Source organism: Battus philenor, unplaced genomic scaffold, assembly GCF_028537555.1.
Source record: "Battus philenor isolate CCGP_79_NKW_IND1 unplaced genomic scaffold, ilBatPhil1.0.hap1 SCAF_5, whole genome shotgun sequence".
Classification (NCBI taxonomy): Eukaryota; Metazoa; Arthropoda; class Insecta; order Lepidoptera; family Papilionidae; genus Battus; species Battus philenor.
In genome coordinates this window covers 10,859,797-10,887,046 of record NW_027181715.1, presented here as the reverse complement: position 1 = coordinate 10,887,046, position 27,250 = coordinate 10,859,797, and the positions used below count along the sequence as shown (strand labels likewise).

At 31.3% G+C, this 27,250-nt stretch overlaps 2 protein-coding genes across 4 annotated transcripts in view; one reads left to right on the top strand and one right to left on the bottom strand.

Annotated features, from left to right (window-relative positions):
• The window catches only part of LOC137929321 (MYND-type zinc finger-containing chromatin reader ZMYND8-like), a 31,158-nt gene extending 16,336 nt beyond the window's left edge, over positions 1 to 14,822 (bottom strand). For both annotated transcript variants that reach the window (XM_068772202.1, XM_068772203.1), the window contains exons 1-10: positions 14,565 to 14,822; positions 13,188 to 14,375; positions 12,626 to 12,858; positions 12,139 to 12,223; positions 8,808 to 8,988; positions 4,389 to 4,559; positions 3,793 to 3,968; positions 2,197 to 2,307; positions 1,215 to 1,342; positions 385 to 486 (exon numbers count right to left, since the gene is read on the bottom strand). In XM_068772202.1, the coding sequence (XP_068628303.1) occupies positions 385 to 486; positions 1,215 to 1,342; positions 2,197 to 2,307; positions 3,793 to 3,968; positions 4,389 to 4,559; positions 8,808 to 8,988; positions 12,139 to 12,223; positions 12,626 to 12,858; positions 13,188 to 14,375 (2,375 nt within the window). In that variant the 5' untranslated portion in view covers positions 14,565 to 14,822. The remainder of the gene's footprint in view (positions 1 to 384; positions 487 to 1,214; positions 1,343 to 2,196; positions 2,308 to 3,792; positions 3,969 to 4,388; positions 4,560 to 8,807; positions 8,989 to 12,138; positions 12,224 to 12,625; positions 12,859 to 13,187; positions 14,376 to 14,564) is intronic.
• A 620-nt stretch (positions 14,823 to 15,442) lies between these two features.
• Positions 15,443 to 26,803, top strand: LOC137929555 (myotubularin-related protein 9). 2 transcript variants are annotated; one of them, XM_068772564.1, is made up of 10 exons: positions 15,443 to 15,678; positions 16,096 to 16,349; positions 17,939 to 18,137; positions 19,092 to 19,248; positions 19,813 to 19,926; positions 20,424 to 20,530; positions 21,743 to 21,849; positions 22,200 to 22,420; positions 24,527 to 24,709; positions 26,581 to 26,803. In XM_068772564.1, the coding sequence occupies exons 1-10, from the start codon at positions 15,532 to 15,534 to the stop codon at positions 26,748 to 26,750; spliced, it is 1,659 nt and encodes a 552-aa protein (XP_068628665.1). In that variant the 5' UTR covers positions 15,443 to 15,531; the 3' UTR covers positions 26,751 to 26,803. The 2 variants fall into 2 exon arrangements, with proteins under 2 accessions (XP_068628665.1, XP_068628664.1); XM_068772563.1 differs by having other exon boundaries at positions 20,409 to 20,530.
• Positions 26,804 to 27,250: the final 447 nt, after the last annotated feature.

The following is a 27,250-nucleotide window of genomic DNA, read 5'->3' as shown; positions in this document are numbered from 1 at the left end:
ACAATAACAATAAAATTAATGTGATTTATATAATTTTTGATTTGTAAGTAATTGAAGTAATAACATAAATATACTGAAAAATTAAAATAATTCATAAATCTACTTTACATCGATTAATTTAATTAAATTATATTGGCAAAACCTTTCCTTAAATACTTAAATGATGTCATGATTTTGTGAAGAATTTATACTAGCCTAATGAATGCTAAGAAATAAAATATAGTATCAAAATCTTCATAAGAAATATTTTATATTCATAAACATGTTCTAATGATATGAGATAGCACTGAAATTCAGAAATCACATGAATGTTCGTATCCACTATGCCGTAAGGTAAATATATATACATTTAATTCCAAATATATATATCATCTTAAATCTTACTTGTCAATAATTGAAAAGTCCTCGTCTTCTTTAACGATTTCAGCTCCGTCGGCCATTTTCCTTGTAGCTGTCACGATCACCTCTTCTCCTTCACTCATGTCGCTGTAAATATGTAAAATATGTTATAAAGACAATTACAATTTATTCAAACAGCAATTTATTCAAATTATTCTCATACAATCATTTCCAGAGACCTGAGTGATAAATGATCTTTTACATCATGAAAAGGATACTAAAGTGCCTAATTTAATAAAAACTAAAATGAAATTGTGCCCCCCCTTTAGACAATCAATATAAATCCATCAACTTAAAGCTAAAGCTAAAAACGCGACATTCTGTGGAAAGAGTTCACAAGAGATAGCGACGGTTTTGTTACAGTAGAAGAATGATTCATTCCAAAGCTTTATTGCTTTAAAAATACTTCACACTACAAACAATTTTTATCACAAGTTTTTTAGTAAATTTAAATTTATTACAGACATTACACATACTGCCAGTACTCTAATACCGTTCATAGTTACTACTAACTTTAAATAGTCTGGAAACAAAATGTTACAGGGGGTCTAATGTTATAAGTCCAAGTCATTACTTTTGTCTATATTTATAATTTAATTTATTATTATTCAATTATAATTATTCCTATAACATCTTTCACTTTTGATAATGCAACTGAAGGGTTTACTCAGTTAAATTTTCATTTAATTCAATAGTCACACACATTTCACACTTAATTGGTAATTACATACATACTGTATTTACATTATTGAAGATTTTTGTTATTAAGTTAATTATTATATTGATTTGACAAAGAAATCAGTGATGGATCTTACCCGTCAAGAAGAGAACCTTTTGAACTTTTAGAATTAGATCTACTTTTATCTTTTGGTGTACCCTGTGGAGTAGCTGTACCAGATTTTTCTTTCGTTGGCATTCTTACTTCACCTTCAAATGACGGTATCTGTAAAATAAAAAAAAATGCTGAGTGGTGAAATACACTAACTACGAAAGTAAATAAAATACTAAGCATTATATAGCGGCGCCATAACACTGAAACATCTATCATCTATACCATTGGTCGAAATATTCAGTCTTTTAAAAAAAATCCTAACCATGTGAGAATCATTTTAAAGAAAGTAATAATAATATCAAGTTAATCGATTTAAGTGACTTAAGTACATTGAAAATCTAGAAACAAAATGTTTCCAAAGAATTTAAATTTGGACAATTATAAAAAAGTAACAATGAACATAAAAAAACAAATGGCTCTGTAAAAATATTTTTACAGAGCCATAATTAAATGTTATTAATTAATAATAAGATAGTTACAAAATTCAAATTAAAACATTTTAGCGCTTTGGAGAAGGGTGTCCACTGCTGACTTTTTTTTGAAGAATTATTAATAATACCCACTTTAAAAATATATTATTTTATCAAGAAAATAAGAATTTGAATCTTGTAACTATCTCATTATTAATTAATAACATTTAATTCTAAACATTTTTTTTATAATTAAGAAAATATTTGTTTAACAAAAGAATAAGCGGTGGCATAAACTATGTCTACAATATTTAACCCGGCGCTAATTTCAGGCTAAAAATTATTAATTATAGAAAATAATTGGGTACAACAAATAAACCATAACATTTTTCAATTAGTCATGAAATATTGTAACTCTACTCTCACTCCAGTTTAATTCTGTAAATAACTTCTATAAACATTACTCATCAAATCTATCCTAACAAAAATAACCAAAACTAAAACTAACCCAACCTTTAATTGTGTTATTTTAGAGATATTGAAGTGGATACATACCATTAATTTCAATTGTTCAGTCAATTTTGCAGGATCAAACTGTGTTTTAAAAGGTGGGTACACAAATTTTCCATATTTTCTTGAAATATTGCGTATATGCTGTTCTGCCTCCTGAAATAGCAACAGTAAATCTTATAAAATGATAAAATGTAAAAAGTAAGGTAAAGTTTGTTTATTGGAAAAATCATGTCAAGACATTTTGTATAGCTTTTTTTAGCTAAATTGCATCACTGAACAGAGAAGGCAATGCAAAATTAGCAAATTACTACATATAAATGTTTTTATATAGGAATTAATCCAAAGGTTTCTTGAAAACAATATTGATGTAAAAACAAAGCAAACAAATGGCTAATAAAATATAATTAAAAAGATAGTAATACAGAAATTTTATTAGGTTTTTGATGCACTGGAAAATTTAATACAAATAACTACTCAGCTTTTAATGAAAAAATAATGTTTATTGTATACCACAATTGTAATTAAACAAAAAACAAGAACAATTAAAAAATGTATATAGTAGGTCGGGGAAAGTCATCGCAAATAGTATGTATAAAAATGGAATAGAATATCTTTGCCTATACTACTTGTATCTGGCTCGTTTTAATAACACACAAAAAGATACATTTTCAAGTTCAAAATTAAGTTAATAAAATTTTATTTCAAGCTATTTTCATGTTTTAATTTCTGTCAAAATAAGTGAATCTAATGTCTTCATATATAACATAATACAAAAAGAAGAAAAAATGCAATGCAATACGTGTTAAAAATTGTGACTATGACAATGACAGTAAAAGAACAGATGGGTTAAGCAATAAAAAAATGTCCTAAATTTTCATATAAAATGCAAATGAAATTGTCCCCCACTTATTATGTAATATATGCAGGTTACATGAGTGACAAAAAATACTTGATGTGGAACAAATCATATCACGCTGATCATAGGCATACAAAAACGGCAATGAAATTTAAAAAATATATATGTACAAAGTAAATATGGCAAGCATACACCCACATGTGGTTTAAACAGTGTAAAAAGTGATTATTAAAAATTGTAACTAAATTGATTGTTCACTTGTTCATTTAATAAATGTTTTTCGAAACCTAATATCAATGTCGGTCTTGTTTTTAGAGAAATTATATGGGGGGCAAAAAAAACATTTTCTTTTTTTCGATTCATTTATGTTCTTCATATTTAACATTTTTTATTTAATTAATTTACTTAAACACGCTATATTTTTAAATGGATAATTTATAGTTTTCTACAGAACATTCTAGTAAAACATCTTTGGGATTAACCTATTATTAGCATAAGTTATTTTATTTTTCATGTTTATGTTTGTATTGAAGGGTGAAAAATAGATCAACATCAAATGACACTTATATCAATGTAATAAATTATGTAATATTTCTTTTTGTTACACAATAGTATCTTTATTTTGTCTATGTTGGAAGTTGCAAAAAAAATTGAGATAAATATAATTAATAATAATCATATTTATTCAACACAGATAAAAAATATGGGTGCCGTTTTTAATTTCACCATAAATGTTGTGTCTGATGTTCCAAAAGTTTACTGTAGTAATAAGTTACACTTACTTGCATACTATCCAATATGTCTTGACGCTTACTTCTAAAATTATTGGGGTCTTTCTCCGAATAAAGATAACAATCTTTAGCCGGCACCCAGGCCCGGTCGTGTGCGCCGAAGAACCGCACATCCACTAGTCCAGTGCTATTCACCGACATACCCTTCGCTGGCCAATGAGGAAAACCTGGAAAAATATTTTACATATGTTTATTTTTGTTGCTAAATATTTTCTGGTGGGCTCTGGCCATTTGATGATGCTATTTAGGTTGGTACCATAAGAATTCCTGCCTATACTGCATTATGTCTATGACATTTTTATAAGCTTTTTAGCATTTTTATAAGCTTAAAAAAAGTTCTCATATGAAATCATGTCAAATGAAATAGCCTAGCTATCAAATGAAATTCTATCAGATGAAAAGTCCTATTGTAATGCCAGCAAAAATCTTCCACTGTATTGCTAAGGTGATAATAAAATGGAATTTATTAATAGAATATTCTTAATTTAAAACCGAACAACATTGTCAATAGAAGGACATAATTTATTATTAGAAAGTAGAATCACATATAGTGTTTAGTCAAAAGTTTACAGGAGATGAGACGATACCTTTAAGCTTAGCCCAGAGCAGTATATGCGGTGTAGAGCAGACGTCGGTGAACCAAGTGGGACGTCGGGCGTGGGCGGCGGAGTAACATTCTGGACACGCTTCTATTTCTCCCATCTCTGTACGGCAAGAACGTATCAACGCTCGAGCACCGCCCGTTAGCTTTGATTGAACTGCAAATAGCATATACATACATATAATAAAACATAGGTCGTAATGCTTGACTTTTACTATACATTAAATTTTATTCGTAAACACAGTTGTACTCTAAATTTCGAAAATTCGTCAAAATGAATTATTATTTCGTATGTAATGAACAAAGCACTGACTGTGTGTGATAAGTTCTTTGACTTTCCATGCTGAGGGATTTCTGTGATTATATATCGGAAACTGGATCAGGAGCACGAAAAGGCGTGGAGGCGTCTCCAATAATCCATCCATCCAAAGCTTAATTAATGGTGAAATAAAAAATCATCGTTGAGCAGCAGAAAGCAGTGATAGCAAAGCTAACGCGGTAGAATACTCTTGTCGCAGATGCAGCGGAGCTGAAGACATTATTTGCAGACGACGCTAAAATTCAAGAAACAATGATAGTCTTTAAGTTTGTAAAGTGGAATAAGAAGAACCCTATGTGCTCTGCCAATGAAAGAATCGATCGTGATATTTTGGACAAAGAACAACGTTCGCCTGAGCAATATATAAAAAGAAGTGCCGTACAACCTTTTTTTATTTATTTGACATGTGAAATGTATTCATATTTTTAACATCACAGTATCGCAAGAAGGTAGTCCAGTTTTTATCCCGTTACTGGATCCAGACGTAAAGTAGCTATATTAACTATTGTTTATTTTTAATATGTTTTCAATGATAGTATAATGTGCTTATTCAATTTGTCAAGATAAAAAAGTCCACTGTCGTAGCCAAATAAAACGACAATATAAAAACCGAACTTTTTTAAAGAAGAAACGCTTATCATTTTATAACCTACTTATATAAGTATTTTCATAATCTACTTTATACGAGAACTATCTAAAACTTTGAGAACCATATAAACCAAATTACCTAAGCGTAGGCACTCTTTTGTTCACCTACTCACGCGCTTCACGCTATTGCAACCAGCCATTCAATTAGTGAATGCTATTGCATACCACTTAGAGTTCATTTTAGGTTGTATGTAAAGTTTATCTTATAATACCCACTTGTATATTGCTTCGTTTAGTCATTACCGCTGTCATGAATTATATTTTTGACGTCTGTTTATCCACATAAAGCTTAGAAAGTTGCAAATTTTTAACTACTTTTGTTTTTGCGGATATCCACAGGGGTAGCCAACCTGCGGCTCGCGATCCACATGCGGCTCTTTAAAAGATATTTGTAGCTCTTGATAAATATATCAGAGGTCATGCATATCCCACTGTATCAGTCTCTCGATGTGACACAGCTATAACTGTTGTGGAGATAGTATATTTCGTACCATCATAGTAAATAAGGTCTATCTTAAATCAGCTGGGCCTGATAACATTTCACATATATTTATCACTAAATGTACTGAGAGTTCTACATATCTAATTAAATTTAAATTATGGTAGACTAACTACCATAAATTAATTAAGAGCCCCTCTTTTTCTATAGCTTATTTATTGAATATACTGACCCCAAAGTTCTGAACGATTAAGTTATGCCAATAGGGACAGTATACCTACAATAGGAACCTATTTACCAGTAAACCGGGCGAGACGTATATATACGTCCAACGTAAACAGTAGCGCGTACGGGGAGGACGTATGAATACGTCCTTAAAATATATGTTGCTCCCTGAGACAAGTAGGGCGCATAACTGCTTGCAACAAAGATATGCGTCATCGATGCGCGTCTCTACATGAGTTTAAGACACGGGGAAGGTCAGTATCATTCCGTTATTGAGAGTGGTGGACGTATTCTTGGTGAGCAGCGACGAATACGTACTTACACTTACCTACTTATCTTCATATTCTACTTTATTTACATATATTTTTATCTTTGCATTACTGTTTATGTTTTTTTTTATATTCAACCGTTTTATTTTACAATATATTTTTATAAGTATCCATAAAAAAATGAGTGAAAACGAAGACACAAAAAGGAGATGTATTATGAGCTCGTCATCTGAGTTATCTGAGTCATTAGAGTTATCTGAATCTTTGGATTTTGGAGTTATCTGAATATTGTCTTAGATTACCCAAGAATATGGGCGGTGTAGATTTAGGAGATGGAGCTATGGTGGCCTATTCGGCTGCGTGTAATAGGTTAAGGTGGTAGGTCTTTTCTGCACCATATCCGACAGCGGTAATATTTTTAAAGGCGTGTGCCCCAGATTATTCAAGCATGGAGTCGCAAAGGCTCACTCACTTCTCGTACGTTACCAAGAACGCAATAACAATTCAATCATGGGATGTTAGATAAGCTGGTTCGTATACGAGTATTATCCAGATATGGCATCGAGCTGTCCCATGATCTAGCTTAACCTCTTGCTAAGCAGGTAAGTGCCCAAGCCGCATTACCCTGTTGGTTGCCAGCCGGCAAGCTACCGCTAACCGTCGCTCCTAACAACGTAAGCACCCACGATGCTGCCCGTTTGCAAGACTAGTGAAGACGAACATGTTCGACGTCTGGAGTTAACCGCATAGCCACTATGAATCCAACGTCAATGACAAGTACCTCCCGTTCATGTATTAAGCGAGCTACTGGGTCCCGTAGTACACTAGTCTAAACAACCGAACAAGTAGTTGCTGGTTAGGAACCGACTGAAGCCGAGTGTATCTCCAGCTGACAATTCACAGTAGAATAGCCCATTATGGAAATATGGATTCATCACGACAGTTTATAAATAAGGGTAATTTTTTTTTAAAGAATACAACTATCGGCTAATATTGTGTAAATGTCGGCGAAAGTATTTGAGCGAATTGTCTATAGTTATAATTACTCTGCATTATTGCCGTGTCTCTCGGAGGCGCATGGTTCCTGAAGGTAAGTCAATATCTAATCTTTGGGGGCGCCAGGTGAATGATAACTGTACTGATTACACAGCAAAGTTTTTGATCTCTGTCTTACTAACTTTTTAAAGTGTATATAGTATTTTATCTTACTGACGAAGTAAAAACCCTACACTGCATTTCCAGTTGAGGTTCAGACAACATAGTTTTTTTTTGTATTTACGTCTCTGTTACAAAAAAAAACGAAACTTTGATCTATATTAGTGATTCCCACACTTTTTTCTTATAGATCACTTGTTACGGACGGCTGGCACTGCGCACAGCGGGCATACGCGAAGTTCCTCCCCCACGCCCCGTCCTCCGCATCCAACACCTCGAGATCTCTCCCACCAGCGCGCAAGTCCGAGTAAATGAAACTAGGGACCTGGGTACCGTAACCATGGGGACACTCTCTTGCACACGGAGCCCCGTAACATAGCATAGTTTGTAATAATAAGTTGTAGTTTGTGTAAAAATTAGTGTGAATACTTAATTGTTGTATTTTTGTTACTTTATCATCCTGCGTGTTTCTTTTCCGAGTTAAACCCACGTGTCCACTAAATGTCTATGTGAAAAGCGCCTCTGTGGAACAAGGACGGAGGTGAAATACCAGTTTAAAAATTTGACTGGTTTCAGTGGACCTCTTGCACCTATATTTCTACTACAATTCCAAAAAATGAAAAAAAAAATAGATGACTACATCTAACTATAGAAATTTGAGACGTAAAAGTCGCGGAGCTTCTTAAAATATTCTGCTTGCATTGATACATGAAGACAAGCCTACAATTTAGTTCTTCGTTTTAGATTCGTCTGCTTCATTTTAGAGGATCCCGTCTTACGCTATGTGAACTCTCATTTTTGTTACACCAACGTCTACATTGTTCTCGTCGAGTCTTGCGTTCCACCTGGATCACTTTGGGAACAAATGGCCTATATAGTACCGTGCATGATACGGAAATCATGTTGTCTTGTTTATTAATTAATAACGCATATGAAACGTATGTTATGTAAATCATACAATTTACACATTGTCTCTATCCACCCTCGTGTCTTTACTTTTACATTACTTTACTTTTATTCGTGGCGCAAGCGGTTAAAAAAACCGATGGTTGATACCAATATTATAAGTTTAGATACAGTGTTCCTAATTTTTTTTTTGTTAAAACAGATTTTGTTTATTTTTAGATATTTTTAGCACAGTGTTTTATCGGGTTCTGTTTTATCTTTTTTGTTACTTATTGATATAGTTTAAATGTAGACGCGGCGTAGGTAGAAAAGTCGCTCTTGCAGGCAGCAGATAATACATTATGGTAATTTTTGGAAGAGATCCATGCCTTGCAGTGGGCGTCAGCAGACATGATAATGTAATGTATTGTAAATGACCATCATTATGTAAATTTGTTTACTCACGTGTATTAAAAATGATGCTATTATGCAGTATCCATTGAGCGTCAGCAAGAAAAGCTTCTGTACTTCCATATAAACCCTCATTGATGTTATTCTTCATCATAGACAAATCCATCGGATGAACCACGTATTTATCATAATCTGGAAAAGCTGTGCGATCCACAGGTTGCATGAATGGTTCCACCTTAAACAAAAAATAAATTTCATGTATAAACTTAATCAGGTAAACCTGAAGTGACTGAAGAATGAAGTATTATGTTAATGTTCACAGGACATGTTGGAAGCGGCCTATATCCAACGTGTTCCCACGACTATACAAGGACTCATGAACGCCTTGTGAGTGAACGGTCTACGCTGCGCTTACCGGTCCGTGGTCTAAACCTTAAAGACCCAAACTATATGTACGAATGTAGTCATACGAATACCTCAACCTATTTCAAATAAAAGTATAATACACGCAAAAATCTCTTATATTTGCAATACCTAATGAAATTAATATCGCTTGTACCAGACGCCACAGTATCTATATTATTTATAATTTACAAGTGAGAGAATTCATATTTATCGATTTTTCATATAGGTCTACGGTCTGAATAACATTTGTAATCACAAACCAATGCATTATTTACAAATACCTACATACATTCTTAACAAGGCTATTTAAAAAAGATGGGTATTTTAAAACATAGTATATATTATTAATAATTATCATTATTCTTCAATCAATAGGTTGGTATCGAAATGACTTTTCAGTTATGTAGCGTATATAGTTATTTAGTCTAACCATATTATTAATAAGAAAAATCCTTCATTTCTATTTCATTAATTACTATTAATAACGACCTTCATTAATCAAATCTTTTGCTTTTGGGCAGGATTTTTTCAATTTTTTACTTTACTGTTACTGATCATCTTTTTTGGAAAAATACTACGTGGATGGTCAGTCTACTTTTACTGTGACAAACAAAGGAGGTTTCATTGTACCTATCAATAGCCTGGTTTATAATCATTCGACTAAAATCGAACGGACGGTGAATTTCAAAAATGCCATTTGCTTCATACCTGCTGCGTGTAATCCTATTATTAAAGATTATAGCCTAAATTAAATTTAAAACATGAAAATATTTTTACACCGATTGGCGCGGAAACGACGTGACGCAATAAACATTTTAAAAAAATGACTGTTTCAAATAGTTCTTTTTATTATAATAGTATTTAATGGCGTTTGAGAGCAACCTCTTTCAAATAATTTTTCAAATATGGAACCAGAAAATATTTATGAACTTGGTTTCTTATAAATGTTTAATTGTTATATCAGATTAGGACTAAACTACGGCGACATGGGACCATAAAATATTGCGGACGTTTATAGCGCCTTTCGATGCGCCATTATTACATACGACAATGCTTTTTATAAACAATATGATTATTTGATTTTTAATTATAGATAGTCTAGCTATGCTATTTTTTAGTTACATTTATTTTCGAGGTTCCGAGAATGTGTGACCGAAATTTTAATATAAACCGATATAATTATAATAATAATGAAGTTTTTTTTCCAATAGGCTTTTAAATAGAATTAATTTTATTAGAATATCAAATTCGTAATTCTTTAAAAAGTAGTATTAGTTTTTAAAAAGTTGTATATATAAAATATACGATTGTATGTGTTTTGATGCGCAAATCTTTAACTAAGCATTATTAACAATTTTTTTTCTACTGTCTATAACATTCTAAAAAAATACAAAAAGATGTATATATTAAGGATATATGTTACAGGGGAAAATTTTTAAAAATCAAATATATTAATGTATGACGACGTGACAAAATATTCAACACGACGCCAGAACAACACAGGAGCGGTGTGTGTACCAAGTTTTATTATTAGCAAAGAGCGAGATAGAATGTTAATGCTCGAGTATCGATTTTACGCTGTTAGACTGAGAAGGGAGATGTCGGCGTCATGCGTCGGGGATTGAGCTACGTAGATAAAGTAACAAGGTCATTTCACCGAGCTACCCGCGGACCTGAGGCCGCATCGACTCTACAGCACAATTTAAAACAAAAAGAAAATGAAATGCACGACGATTACGTACACCTATATTTTCTAAGAATTTAAATGAAACCAATATTTATTTTTTCGAATAGGCTGAGCACTTTCGAAAAGTCAAGATATTAATGTACCGTAGATTTAAACATTTAGACTGCTATCTATCAGGATCAGAAAGTTTAATTTAAAGCAAATAACCTGATGATTACTCTTTCAACGCCAATTTTTTCTTGTTATACATCTATTTGTCACGTGAAAATAGACGTGATACTTATGCCAGGTATTTCCTATACGATCTTGAATACAATTATATGCTTTATTGAACAATCTTGACCTAAAAATTTAAAATTGCTCCAAGGTTTTTATTATTTTACATCCATACATTTTTTTACTTTTGCTATTGCTTATTAATTTATTAATTATCTAACTATCCTCTTTGGATTATATATGTAGTATTCACATGAAGAGAATGTCAGAAAAATCCAATTTGAAAATAGAATCAAATTGGGCTTTGCTCTAATGGTATCCTTCAACTTAAATGTATATGACTATGAGGGTTCCAAAGGAGCCCTAATCTGAGAAAGGCACACAAATTACTACAGTTTTTTGTTCATTGACAAAAATCTTTAAAACAGTTATTAGATTAATTCATTCCCAAGTTCTATCAACATTATTTTACATTACATTACATTTTATATTTATTATAATTCATTGTATTTATATACACGAAAAAATATAGCTAATATAAAAATCCTTGGATTGTATATATAAGCGCTTGCACAGTCGCCTACAAAAAAGTAATCTATTATGGAGCCTAGAAAAAGATCTATAATTTATTTCTAGAATGTCGAATTTTTAGGAATATTAATGTTTTCGGTAAATTATTCAAAATTCTACATAGCTAAAAACTGTACACAATAACAAAGATATTGTATAAGTCTCAACTTGTAATTAGAAAGGTTAAATATATAACTCTGTTAAATTCCATTGATATGTTGACTTGTTTAACTATAATATTAATATATTTATAAACAAAACACAATAATAACCATAGGTATGTACATAACCATGGCTTGTTTCCTAAATTATAAAAGTGTGCATTATTTAATAAGTCATAAAAATTCTATTATATAAGAGAACATATTATAACCTCAAATTATATATGAAGCTAAATGTTAATATACAAGATTTTAACCAGTCCAATATGGTTTTTATCCTTATTAACATTTTTTTTCATGTATAAAACATTAAATGAACTTTATTTAATAAAAATAAGCACATTACCCCATTTAGATCCATCATTCTTTCCAATGCAAATTTGAGTAACTCACAAAGCAAGCCAAGTGATATCTTTTTCATTGCTGGAGACCTGAAAAAAATATTTAAAAACATATTTAATGTGGGTTAATGACAAAATAATACTGTAAAATATTAATAATAATGAGCTATAATAAAAACTGAGGCTTATTTCATTTACGTAGAGGAAAAAGGTAGTGAAATGAAATGTTTAAATGAACTACTTATAGCACTTAATTTAGAATACAATTATAAATAAATCTCTACAAAGTATATGTATAATAATTACCTAATGATTACCTATTTTAATCTATGATTCAACTTACAATTTACATGGCTAAGGTTAATTTTATAGAAAACTTACTGATCTTAGCAAAAGAACATAACAATTCATCAATATAAAGTTACATAAATGATAAATAAGTTAAAATGTACAAAATGTAATGCTATTGTCTTATTAGTCAATTATATTTACCTTGTTTCTGAACTTTCAGCATGCAACACCAATAGACATTCAGGACAAACCCAATTTTTTTCTGTAATAATCTTGCTGCGCTCTGTTCCAGACAGACATTTGTAGTGAAATGATCGAGGACACACTGTGCATAGCATAGGATGATGAGTTTTCTCATTTGCAGCTTGCTCAACTGACCAATGACAACGCCAGCAATATAAATCAGATCGGAGTTTTTTGTTGTTATCTAGAACCTATGATTTTAGAAAAAAAAAACTCTTAGATGATTGTAATACTGACACTTCTTTTACTTATATTGTACATAAGTTAACATGATAAAAAATTATAATTAAATGTGTAGAGGCATGTTTAAAATAGCAACTTTTGCAAGCCTAAATTGTAATGAGAATTTAGAATATACAAAGCAAAATCATTGCATGAAAAGAAAGTATACGAAATTTGTTGTTTATACAATTAATATATATTAAAAGTTATTAATAGCATAAGGAATATAACTGGCATAATATTTTTTGCCTTTATTTACTTAAAATAACATTTCATTATAGGTTATGTTTTAACTTACTTGTTCATTTATTTTTCTCTTTTTTATTGTACTTGATGCAGAGTCACATCGAATGTCTTTTCCTTTACACTCATCCATTTCTTCATCTGAAATGATACCCTCAGAATCAGTTTTATGAACTTTCCCAGTCACCGAATTCAGGAATTGTTTGACTTTGTTAACAAATTCAGGATTCTGTGACCTCATTGAACGTTTCATTGTTGCCTTATCAGATTTTTCACTACTAGTACTCCTCTGCGAGTTGTTACTGCTTCGTCTGACACCTTGTATCTTATCAGCCTCTACTAAGGAAGTTAAACTTGTGTCTAAATTTGTTCTAGACTTCCTTGTTTTACTGGTAAGTTGAGTACATTCACTTATAATCTTTGATTCTTTGGCCGAATTAATAAGAGACTTTAATTCTCTACTAATACTCTTGTTATGATCTTTCTCTGATGATTCAGAAATAGTTTCAGTCTGAGAATCATTTGATGCTTCTTTTTCTGAAATTTGAGATACCATACTCTCATCCATCTTAGAATTTACCTCTTTACCCTTATTGGTCTCTTCCTTATTATTGTCAGTACTTGATAATACAGCAGTATAAGACTGAATATTTTTAGCTTCAACAATAGGTTGTGGCTCTGAGCAAGCTTTAGCTGCATATGGGTGATCAGACTTATATTCAGACAGTTGTAATAATGTCCCATTTTCAGTACCATCACCCATTACTTCATCAACACCATGAGTTATTTTTGATGATGAATCAGCTAATACACCAACAACTTCTATTGCCATTGATGAAGATATTGTTTTATTAGGGGATATTCGAGTTACAGGTGTTAAAGTTTTTGCTTGTGTTTCCATTGTATTCACCTTTGTTGGTGTGACATTCTCAGTCTGTATTGCTTCAACTATTTCCATAGATTTTTCAGGTGATTTTGTGTTTACAGTTTGCGATGAAGATAATTCCAATTTTGGTATATCATTAGAGTTCTGTTTTAACTGAACATCAGCATCTACACCTTCATTTTCTGGGTTTGATGACTTGTGCATTGTACACTGCATATCTTCATCTTTTATTTCCTCCACTAAAATTACCATTTGTACATTACCATTTGATCCACTAATTTCCTGCGTTTCTGGCATATCTACGGTGGTCGATGTCACGTCCGTCTCCATCTGGGCATCGGAGTTATCCTCCATCATCTGTGATAAAAACATAACTACTCAGTATTTTTAATTGATCTTTGTAATAGAATGAAAACGACATGACCCATACGCTGTTGACAACAGGTATCTGGATATTGTGGGGGACAGATATTACCTAAATTCTACCATTTAACCACTCACCTCTTAACTTTCAATACAATCATACAAATACATACAGGAACTTACCCGAAGTCTAGTTTTGTTGCTATGTTTAGAAAGATATATGCACAGAAAACAATTGTTGTATTTTTCTAAGTTAGGAAGTTTTTCGTATGAGACCGTTAATGTCACACATATAAATACTTATAGTTAGGTTGAAAATTCTGAAAACGTTCAACGAAATTAACACATTGCCGAAGCACAACTATCTTATATACGTATATTATATTTGTAGATCGTTCTTTATTATTTGATTGGTTAAAGGCATTTATAGATGGTCTTGCCTGTATAAAACATCCCTTTCGCAAGTATAAGCATCTCTTTTCTATTACTTGAAATGAAGATAAAACTATCCCTGTTGGCAATTGCAGAGTTAGCCATCTCCTTCTTTATTTGATCCAGTATGAAGTTTTTGCAGGAAGTTCATTATAATTTCAAGTGATGAAAGAGGGATGTATTTTATTTCAAAACTGTTCTATTTAAAAATTATCATTTTAAATCCATCCTTTTTCGTTTGAGGAATTAATATTAGATCCATGAAGGATTAACACAGGAAAATTATTGGTTAAAAATATAACACACAGCAAAAATTGAATTTATGTTATAAGGGGACTTTTATTTACGAAGGATAACAATGTAATAACATGCTAGATTCATTAATATTTTCTAAGTAAAATTATTATTAACATTTAATAAAAAGAATATGAGTTATTACATTAGTTTTACTCAGTTATGAGAAGCGAGTATGTCTGTTAATTTTGAATGCTATGGTAAGTGTATATTACATATGCACTGTTTTATTTATGTGGTATAACTATATGTTTGACATTGACAAGTTATGTTTTTTGGCAAGTGACATGTAGTATTTTCATTTGTTAATACATTGTAAAATTTATTGTTGTCTTTAATCATATTGACAATATAAACAGTTTGATACAGCGTTTCTGAAAACTCTCATGTATTTTTAGTGTCCTATATTTTGAACTCTTCACAGATGGAATTTATTGAGCTTATTCTAATTAATAAACTAGACGGAGTTATTTTAAAGTATCCACATCACGATAATGTAGATGGAACGGTATGCATTACTGGACATCATTTAATATTAAGCTCAAGAAAAGAAGGAGTTCGTGAATTATGGGTACGTAATGATGTGTTATGTTTTACAAAGTTCTAAACTCATGGCTGCATATATATAACAACAGACCGTTGAGTTAGAGATATGATGAGAAAACAACATTTACATAGAATTTTAAATATTACTTCAAAACATCAGCTTTCTATGTTTTATGCCTTATTATGTAAAAAGTGTATGGGATCCACTGTATTTTGGTCTTCTGCTAAGGATTTTTGAATTTATTCAGTGGTGATCAATATTGACATTTATTAATATCTTAGGTGGTGATGTCAAATGTAAAATTTGCTGTTAATATTTTATAAATCTGACAAAATATTGTATTTACATATTAAATATATTCTTTCTTAGTTTCCAAGTTCTTTAAAATTCATTGCATATAATTATTTTAAAATTTTTAAACTTTATTATTTTATTTCACAGCTTTTGCACAAGAACATAGACAGCATAGAAAAAAAAGAAAATAAGCCAATAAATGGAGTAGCACAAGGTGGTTCCTTGTTTCTAAAATGTAAAGACTTAAGGATATTCCAACTAGATATTAGCACTACCATGGAACTGAACCAAGCTGCACAAACTCTAGAGAATTTATCCAGCCTTCAAGATCCTAGTCTGTTTTATCCATTTTTTTATAGACACATGCATCCAATTGTTGAAAATGGTTACACATTATACAGGTAAACATATAGTCTTAATATTCACATACCTTAATTATACCAGGCTGATTGGTTTTAGTGAATATGTAGTTCATTTGTGAGCAAAAAGATTTAAAATTTTACATCTATTACCTATCACCCTATATAGTGATCATTCTGAAATATATTTAATTGTTTTTTTTTTCTATTGTAATGTAATAGGTCAATTACTTCTGCCATGATAGTGACATTTAATAATATTAGTAAAAGTGTCTTACATGATTACTTTGTGCCATCATAATATAATTGTATTTAATAAAATAATGTTACTCTTATGAAAACTCAACAATCACGAGATGATCATGAGAGTTCAACATTTTCTTGTTTTAAAGAGGTGGTTTCTGAAACCATTTATCCAGCTCATTTTGTCAAGTATCATTAGTCCTGAAACTACTTCTTTTGTTCTTCTCTTAACCATTTATAACCTGCTTGTTAATTATCTATCCCGATAGGTATTAGGATATTATCATGTGATACCTAATAATGGATATTTATTTATTATTAATCTAAGCAGATGTTAAAAAAAGGTCAATATTTAATGCTGAAAGAATTATCAATTAATTGAACAAAGTTTATCATTTTTATTTTTTAAAAATGGCTACACATTTTTATCAGAATATTTTTGAAAGTATAAGGAAGGAAATAATATAGTATGTCAATGTTTATTATTTTTTTTACATAAGTAATGATTATTAGATTATACAACATTACAAAACACATGTCATAAAATGGTACTAAATGTAAAATAATATATAAATAATTTTCCGTTTATGCCCTTTACAGACAACATAACAATGGCAAAGTAATTTTTGTTAATATGTAGTCCTTTAAAGAGGAACACAATGCTATTTAAAAATGATACCCCTCCACTACATTTTACAGCAGAATTATATCACTGAAAATTTATTTTTGTAATCTGAATAGGCCAAATCATTTAAACCATTCAAATATTACTATTATGAAAAAACTGTTTGATTCTTTTTTCCATCAATGCTCTGCCAGCATTCTTGCTGTGATATACTTAGATGATTAGCTTAGATGATGCAAAGTATATAATGATATGAATTACTTAATAAATAAAACAGGACATTAAACTAATAATTGAGAGCTTAGAAAAACATTTATAAAAATTCAACATTTGTGACTTTAAAATAGGTTGAAAGATGAAGATGTAATCAAACAAACAATATGCAGTTTTGAAAAGCTTTACATTAAAGGATATATAACTACATTATTAACAATCTATAAGGCCTAAACTTGTTTTTGTTTGCAATTGCTTTTTGTTAATAAATCATTATATCAATAAATAAGGTTTTAATACTGGAGTGTGGCATTCCAGTAACTAAAGAGCACAAAACCTAGAGGGTAGTTAAGTACAAAATCTAGGGAAGTGACAACTGAACTACAAAGTATATCTATAAGATATATTTTATATTTCAGTTGCTATATTAGCTACATAGTTGAATGATATGGCTAATCATAAAAAATAAATTGTACATGTTAGATATAGTAAATAATCATTTCAAGTTTTTATGAAAATGATATTAAAATATTTTATTAATCGATTACAGTATTGAAGGTGAATTTACAAAAGTCTTGGCTTCTGAAGAATGGAGAGTATCTCGCGTAAATCAGAATTATACAGTATGCCCTGGTTATGCAAAGGCTGTGGTAGTACCAAAGTGCATTGATGATGACACTCTAGCAGCTGCTGCCTCATTTAGACAAGGCGGTCGATTTCCAGTCCTGTCATATAGACATAACAATGGTGTAAGTCATTACTATTATGTGAAATAAAATTTGTACATTGATTTTTAATTATGGTTACATTAAAATTTATGGGAGCCAGTTAAAACTTTTCAAAAAATTTATGATTTATTGGATTAGTACTTCTTCAAAAATGTTTATTTAATAGTATTAAGAACATTATACAATCATATCAATATGATATTATTATTCAGAATACTGTCATTCTCTTTTAAGGATTCCTTTTAAGGAAAGAAAACAAATTGCATTTGAAACAAAATTAAATTGCAATACTGGTGTTCTTATGAGTTGATTGGTATTTAATTCTTTAAATAAAAAAAATAATATTTCCTTTTCTTAATTTGTTTTTCTAAATATACAAATTCTCAATTTGAATATTATGAAATATATTGAATTAATAATTCAAGTATATTTTTATTTATGTAAAATTTAAAATGTTTTTAATAACCAGAACTTGATGTGAAATCAAAGTATTTTAGTAAATGTATTGTGTAATATTTACGTGATAATCTACTAAATAAGCAAAGGTTCCCAGAAATTTTGTCTCACTTTCAAATTTACCTGCTTCTGTTTGACCCTTTGTAGTTACTAAATATAGAATATGAAAGTTTTAACAAAACAGCTGCTTCTAAAAGTAATTTCTACCTACATTGTGAGGTGAAGTCAAGTCAACATTTTAGTTCTGTACTATTAAAAGCAGATAAATTTTCGTAGACCCTTATTAAGGAATTGTGAAGTCGTCGTCGGATTACTTAATTATTATAAATGTGTTATTTGTGTGAGGTTAACTGTATAGTGTTAGTGAAATTTGGCATCCAATGGAACATTCCCTCACTGCCAGTAAATCACTGTTGTAGTGCATATTACGCACTTCAGTGGGGTTACTAAGAATACTTTTTTAATTACAATGCTTCTTGGCAATTTTACTTTTTTATTATTAATAGTATTTGTACACAGGCGGTGCTTTTACGTGCCGGTCAACCACTGTATGGCCAAAAGCATAGGCGATGTCGACCAGATGAAGCTATATTGAATGCAGTAGTCAATGTCGGAATGAAGGGAATCATTTATGACTTGCGAAGCTCCAATGCTATCTCTCAGCAGCAGAATAAAGGTGTCCTTAAAGAATTTTATTATTCAATTTAATGCTATATTTATACAAATTTTGATAAAGTAACAACACTGGGGGTTTGGTTAGCAAATCTTTTTCCATGAGCTTGGGATAGCTTTGTAGGTTTATACTCTTCTCGTGTCGTATTCCTTATTGCTGAGGATTATGACTGGATTTCGTTATTTCGGGGCAGTAACGTCATAACTTGAAAATATGAGTCACTTGGCCCAGTTTCATATTTCTATTATATTTTTTTGAATAATTTAATTATACTTTATTTCCTCATAAATTTCCATAATTTCAAGTAAATTCAAACGAAAATATATTAGAATAACACTTATAACAGTTAGAATTCACAATAGAAGCTCTTAATTAATTTAGACCTTAATTTACCAAGACAAATATTTGCAAACAGTTTGATTGGGTACTAATCAAATGGTTTTAAATTTGTTATAAAACAAAATTATTAACTAAGATTACACATAATCTGAAATAGTTTTATCATTTTCACTTCTTATATGAATTACCCTTGTCATTTTACTGATTGCTAAGACTTTGTCTTTCCAGGTGGTGGATCGGAGAGTGCTGCCAATTATTCCCAATGGAAGATTTACAACAGATCACTGGACGATGTAGACAACCAACAACAGCTGTTAGATAGTTTTTCGAAACTAATTGAAGGTTCTGTAAAAAACATTACTTGTTTCTATATGATATTTTAGCAATGAAGGGATCCATGTATGAACGATAGTAACATTTGATTGTGACAATCCGCTGGGTCATCCAGCTTTAACTTTGTGGTTGTATGCTGATTTTATAGCACACTATGGCTGGGGCCTTATAGAGTGGCCATCGCAGGCGGTTACTGTCGGTTTCTACTCCAGAACCTTAAACACTTGCACAGTGCAGGATGTTCATGCACAAGGTGAACATACAAACTTATTAAGGTTATCTGTCATTAGAAGATGATGGTAGAGTTGCTGAAGGTGGCTTCATACTGGTCATATAAATTTATGGAGGAGATCTTTGTTTAGTAGGGGTTTCATATTTCAGATCATTAGGCCAATAAATTTGATCACTATTTATGTAATAGTTGTAAATAAACATTTATTTAAAACATAAAGAAAACTTTAAATTTTATTCTCATTTTATATGCATTTCAGCTTGCGTCGATAAAGAGATATCAAGTGACAAATGGATCTCAAAGTTAGAGTCATGCGGTTGGCCTGAATCAGTTCGGAATTCACTTCACACGGCCTGCATCGTGGCTCAACATTTACATCAAGTAATATTTTAATTGGTTATTTGAGATATATTTTTTTTGTTTATGTTTTTGTTGTGTTTTATGTTTAAATTTGATTGTCATTTGGTAGCTCATTACATACTTGGAAGACGTTATACACTCGATGGCAAAAAGTTGTTGATAACGAAGGTTTAAAACTTGTTAAAAATGTAGTCGTATGAATTTAACTTAAGAAAGCGACATTACTTTCCGGTCCTCCTAATATAATTGTCATATACTGCTCATATTTTTTAATTCGTTCCTTCTGCTATAGTTAAAATAGGGACTTAGATTTCTTTAATAATTTAATGGATATATGATTTTATGCTTTTTACCAAATTTCTGTCTCTCATCCTTTCCACAATCACCTATCCTTCTCAATTCATACATTATTACGTTTTATTTATTTTTATTGTATTATTTATTACTGTTTTTTGGTAGTGTAAGAATAGGTAGCGGCTATCGCTATCTTCCACTAGGGAAGCAATGCCGACGATTTATTTCTTCTTTCCCAGCTACATCTCACACTCTGTTCTTTGTCAACTAAATACGAGACAGCAAACGATTACATGCACCACCGTCTGGTCCACCACTAGGTAACAAGTACATAAAGGACTCTCCTTGAATTTAAAGACATGCTTTTTTCTGTTAGCATTTAATACTTCATTGAGTTTAAGGCAACCAAGGATTAAGGAGCATTCATTTATAATAACTGGTAGTATAGGTTTAGTGTTTAGTATAGTGGTTAAATTGAATATTCCACTGTAATACTACGTTCGAGATATCTCTACGAGATCGAATCAGGAATTTTTATCAGGGAGGAGAGACCACGGACCAGCAAGTGCTGCGTAGGAAGTCCATTCTCAGCGTGGACAAATAACTTTTTAAGGTCGTGAAAAGGTGAGGTATTGGAAATGTATGGGAGAAGCCAATATCATAATGATGAATTAGGAGGCCACCATGCTTTTAGATTCTTTGAAAATTTCAAATATAGCGCTTAATAACTTAAAGTATATAACATGGGATTATTGTATCGTAAGAAAAATCTTGTTCTTTTTTTCTGTTATTACCCACACAGGCACTTAATAATTAGTACTTTTATACAGTCACGTCATAATTTTTCGTTTTATAACGAGAATGCTAGAGAGAGCTATCGCTCTTTTCTCTAATACTTGTAAATCAGTTTTTATAAATTATTAAATTCTATTTTTCTAGAAAGCAGAGCCTGTCCTAATCCATGGGACACGCGGCGAAGACGCTACGCTTTTGGTTTGTTCTTTAGTCCAAATCATACTCAACCCCGACTGCAGGACTATACGAGGGTATGTCAATGGTTCTTAGGCTAGCTTACTACTGCCCACTTCGCCAACTTGATTGACGCCTTGTGGGTGGAATTTTCTAAAAAACATTCTTATTTAATTTTTGCCGGGCAAAATAGATATTCACATCAAATTTCAAGACACTAAGCCTCTTGGCAAGCAGATATCGATAATCAGATATCGTGATCAGTCGAGTACATAGGTGAAAATATTCATTAAAAGTAAAAAAAATCAACAATAGGTTAACCCTTTTGATGAAATTTTAAAACTACAATGTAAATATTGGACTTTTTTATAAAAGTCATATATAAACAATAAAAGAAATATTCAATAAAAGAATAAATGTCTTACAGGCTGCAAGCGTTAATCGAACGTGAGTGGCTTCAAGGCGGTCACCCATTCGGCACCCGACTCCGATCTGGCGCTTATGGAGCTCCGCAGCCGCGTTCTGCGCCAACATTTCCATTGTTCTTGGACTGCGTGCGCCAATTCCTAGAGCAATTCCCCTGCAGCTTCGAATACAGGCAGACCTTCCTCATCACGCTGTTCGAACACGCATATGCTAGTCAATTCGGTATGTATTTACTTTCAAACTTTACTAGAACCTTTCGATAGACTCGATTTTTCTCACTTTGTCCTTGTTTATTGCCAAATATGTTATCTGTCATTATCAACTACGGATTTTAATTTATAGTTACAATCTGTCCTAATAAATTTAATACTGTCCACCTACGTGTATACGTTAACCTTTAACTATGGACGTCATTTTTTTGTCACACTACCATGGACGCGCGGTCTCTCGGACCGCTATGTTCTGAAGTCCAAATATTATGTAAATATTAATTTTATTTGTACACTTTTGTATTTATAGTTTTTTAGGTATATTAAAATTAAATAATTTCGAGGCCTTTAATCAATCTTTCTTTATTTGTAAATAAAATAAAGCATACTAACAGTTAAAGGCACTTTTTGGCGTACATTTACTAGGGATCAATTTTAGGACGAAAAACTCGAATGAATTAAACTTTTTAGAAAAAATAACAATCAAAACTATAAATCTAAGGTTTATCCTAATATAAAAACGAATAAAAGTCTACTCAAATTAAAATACAAAATTTTTGACATTGGTCCAATTGCTTAAAATTATTGGCAATCCTTGCACAAGGGTTTGGAACACTGTAAACATATGACCTGCCTACAACTTATACAAGTGTAATTGGACTTTCTCTTTAGTTTTGGTGGACAAAGACGACATGTTTTTCGCTTTAATGAATCACTCTAGGCTAGGGGGTTCATCTAGGAGCATATCTGTCCCTAATAAAACTCGCCTCATTGTCATTTTCAATTCGTTTGAAATATTTGGTTTTATTGCTCGTCTTTGCATATGCGGAACCACTAAAGATCGTGCTATTTTTTTTTTTTTTGGAATACTCCACTTTCTATTTTTTTTGCTCTGGTGCTCATTGTGTAGTACATGAGCATTTTTACCACACAAGTCAAGAATGCGATATAAAATGAGCATAGGCCATCTTCTCGTTCAATATTCATTGACATTTTGAAAGAAAATAACATAAAACAATCAAATTAAACAAAGTCACCGTTTATATTATTTACACAGGAAACGTGGACGTGCGGTCCGACAGACCGCGGTTAAAGTATAAAGTAAAATAACTCAGCTAATTTGGGGCCGCCGACACAACTTTTCATCTCAACATACGTTTCGGCGCTAAAACTAAAGCTACTGAGAGAATTAAACGCGGGGAGCAAAGGGAAAGGCGTAAACACAAAAATTACAAACTGCAAGCGATCTGTGAGACCGCGCGTCCATAGTTAAAGGTTAAGGATCCGTCGCAGTCCAAGTCTAAAAATAAAACGTATTTCATAGTAGTCATTTTTTATCTTAATAATAAACATAGAAACAAACATAATGATGTTTGCACATAATCGTATCACAAAAAAAGTGATCGGCGTTGAAAACAGACTGCCACCCAACCACTACATCCCAAGTTCATAAGCGGTTGGCGTTACGTTGGTTAGCACGCGTTTTATGCATTTGTTATCCCTTAAATGGCTGTTTTTTTGTATTTTTAGCAATATTTGTTTCAGGCTTTATCTAAAATATTGATATGTTGTGTATGATTCCTGAAACACATCACAAGTCTGTGAGAAATTATTATAAACTCCGTGGTTTGATAGATTGGAAAATAAAAATGTTAGTTTTACTATTTTTCTCGCAATTATTCCATTTTTACAACTATAAGAAGTTTCTCGTGCTTAAACGAAATTATGAAAAAAAATGAAGCGAATAAGTAAAGCCATTCTCAAATTTTGCGCCGACCATTGCGTATGGAGATTAATTTTTAATTATAATGTTTATTTGATTTATAATATCCTTGCAACACTGACTCCATCTTTATCATGTTCATTATGAATTATAAAATTATTTTCTAGTGCTCCAATCTTACTATCACATATATCATCTTTGAAGTAAAAAGAGAATTAGGAACAATGTACGTGAAACACCCGACCTTGTTAAGATTGAGTGAAGACACCAGATATGGGCCGGTTCTCTACAGTCCTTTTGGAAATCAATGTGGGAGATCTATAGTGAAACAATAGGCGAAAGCCAAAATTGTTTTACATGGTATTGAACAAATTATGAAATTATTTCTTTTATTAGGTACTTTCCTGTGTGACAGTGACCAAGAGCGCGAGGCTCGAGGCGTGTACGACCAGACCACGAGCATCTGGTCTTGGCTGAACCAGCCCGAGGAGCTCACCACCTACATTAACCCATTGTACGACCCCACACCCAATGTCATCTGGCCATCAGTAGCACCAATGAGCTTTGTCATCTGGGAAGGTAAAGTGTTAGGATTGACGTTTTAATTCATACAAATATAAATTTTTGCATTTTATCATATATATTTTCCACATATATATATATATATATATATATATATATATATATATATATATATATGCATAATATCAACCATAAAATATAGTAAATGAGTCAACAAACCTCCACACATTTTGATCAACTAAAAACTCTTAAATGGTATAATAACAATATTGTACTATATCGTGATATACCAGGACTAATAGTCAAGAAGGTTCTATTGTGTATTTGATGGTACTCAAAAGAAATAATTACAGTCAAATACTAAATTTAGATCTGTACTCACAACCACTGGACTGTCTTTTAAGATTTAGGCACCAAAACTATATACAATGTTATGTAGTATGTAGTAGCCATTAGTACATTAATATGAGGTCTTTTTATGCAATTCTCTTCCTTTTCAATTTGATTTTAGTTTTTTTTATTTTATTTCTCGTGTTTTGTGATATTAATTAGTTTTACCTACCTTTACCAATTTACCTCTGAACCGCCCAAACGGTTAACTGACAGAGAATGCCTTGGAAATTAAGGTCACCGTTATTCAAAAATGTATAAAAAGTTTATGAATAAATTAACCAGATTGTGAAAATCGAATGCTAGAAATTTTAGCCAATAAAAGTTTTACGAGAGGCATTATGAAGCTACCTTCAAAAGTTCAACTAATTATAGAACAAAATGGTGCAAAATGTTTCGGGTTGTCCGATTTGGGTCAAATAAAGGGAAAGATTTTATTTGGGTTAAACAAAACCTCGAATTTCATGCAAAAGGATCAATGTGATCAATCAATGGATTTCTTGTACCCAAACATATAAATGTAGAATTAATATCGGATACAAATTATTGGTTGATGATATAAATATTTTTTGTTTATTTATTAAGTACAAATATTATTGTTTTTAAAAGCATTATTTATTGCTTTATAATATATTAATATTTCAATATGTTATGATTTTTTTTAAAAAATAAGTATTCATTCAATTCCAGAATCGAAATATTAATGTTATATTTACATTTCGCAAATTTTCTTTTATTTGTATTTTTTGTTATAAATTCAACGGATAAAATTGTATTACAAGACACTAAATAAGCTTTTAAAATTTGGATAGGTTCATGTTTTTACTGACATGTGTAATGTTTATGACGTTTTTAATGCTTGTGGTATTTGAATTTAGTAATTCAGTTGTATATCTTTTAAAAACAAAACAATTGTTCATAAAACTCGCTATTATTAGAGTTGCTTACATTTTTAAAGAAAACAATTGTTGCATTTTCGAAATTATGAGAAATTTATAACATTTAATCAGTGAACTCACAAAAATTTAAAAAAAAATCAGTGTTAAAAACAATCGCTAAAGTTAAATCATCTCCAATAAACTACATAAATAATAAGAAGAAATCTTAATTTTTCTATTAATTGAAATAAAATATTAATCCTGATATCAATCGCCGATTTTGTTATAAAGATGCGACGTGATGGGAACGTACGTAAAGTAGATTATAATTTACACGGGCCGCTGGTGCCTTAAGGTAGATCGTCTACCTAAAAGGTGGACAGGCGACCTTGATATGACCGTCAGAAGACGCTGGATGTAAGCTGCTTTAAAATGGTCTTAATGGAAATCTATGAGAGAGGTATATAACCAGGACTTATGTGCAGTGGATATCATATGGTTGAAAAGATGATGATAATTGTCAAAAATTCAATGAGTGAAGAAAAAAAATGATAAAAATATGTAATGTCTGGTAACAGAACTATTATTTATATTATATGAACACTGAGATAGTGATTGCATTGCTTACAAAAAATAACCGGAACTTTATTTTTTTTACAGAGCTGTACCTACGGTGGCTGATAGAGCAAAGTACAGAGGAACGGGAGGAGCAATACAGGGCGATAAGGACGAGGGAGCAACAGCTTCGCTCTCAGGCGCAACAAATGAGGCGGGAGCTCTTCGATCTGGCTCAACAGTACTATAACGCTGATGCAAAGAGTGTTAAGTAGGTTCTGGCCCATGCAAGGTTTATTCCACACTTACACATGAAGACATACACAAATTATTAAAATCTTATTAAAAGGTGTTCCATATATCAACGTCAAGCATAAATCGGGTGATGGAGCAGGTATTGGCTAAACCCAGGAAAATAATAAAAAGATTACTATGTATTTTTTTTACTCTTGGATAGTAATAGCTTTTGTGTATGTTTTGAAAAAAAAAACAGTGCAATTTTTTAAATATCAGGATGATACATGATGTAAGAAGGAAGGAGGAAGTCATGGTAGCATGAAAGTAAAATAGAAAAGCGAGGTTTTGTAGTTATAGTAACAGAAAGAACGTCGCGGAGCGCATAAAATTAATTTACTTTTTAATAAGGCACTAATATAATTTTTTGTAAATAATTTTCTATTTCAAGCCAATACCTACAAACACTAGTGTTCAATGTTGAATTATGGGTCACCCTATATACTTAGTCACCTCTATGACAAACGTAATTTAAAAATGA

What these genes read in the sequence shown, in the direction of transcription:
- LOC137929555 (XM_068772563.1), top strand. Translation starts at nt 15,532, where the DNA reads ATGGAATTTATTGAGCTTATTCTAATTAATAAACTAGACGGAGTTATT. An exon ending in AAGGAGTTCGTGAATTATGG is followed by an intron (nt 15,679 to 16,095) that starts GTACGTAATGAT and finishes TTTATTTCACAG; the next exon opens with CTTTTGCACAAGAACATAGA. An exon ending in GAGCTTTGTCATCTGGGAAG is followed by an intron (nt 24,710 to 26,580) that starts GTAAAGTGTTAG and finishes TTTTTTTTACAG; the next exon opens with AGCTGTACCTACGGTGGCTG.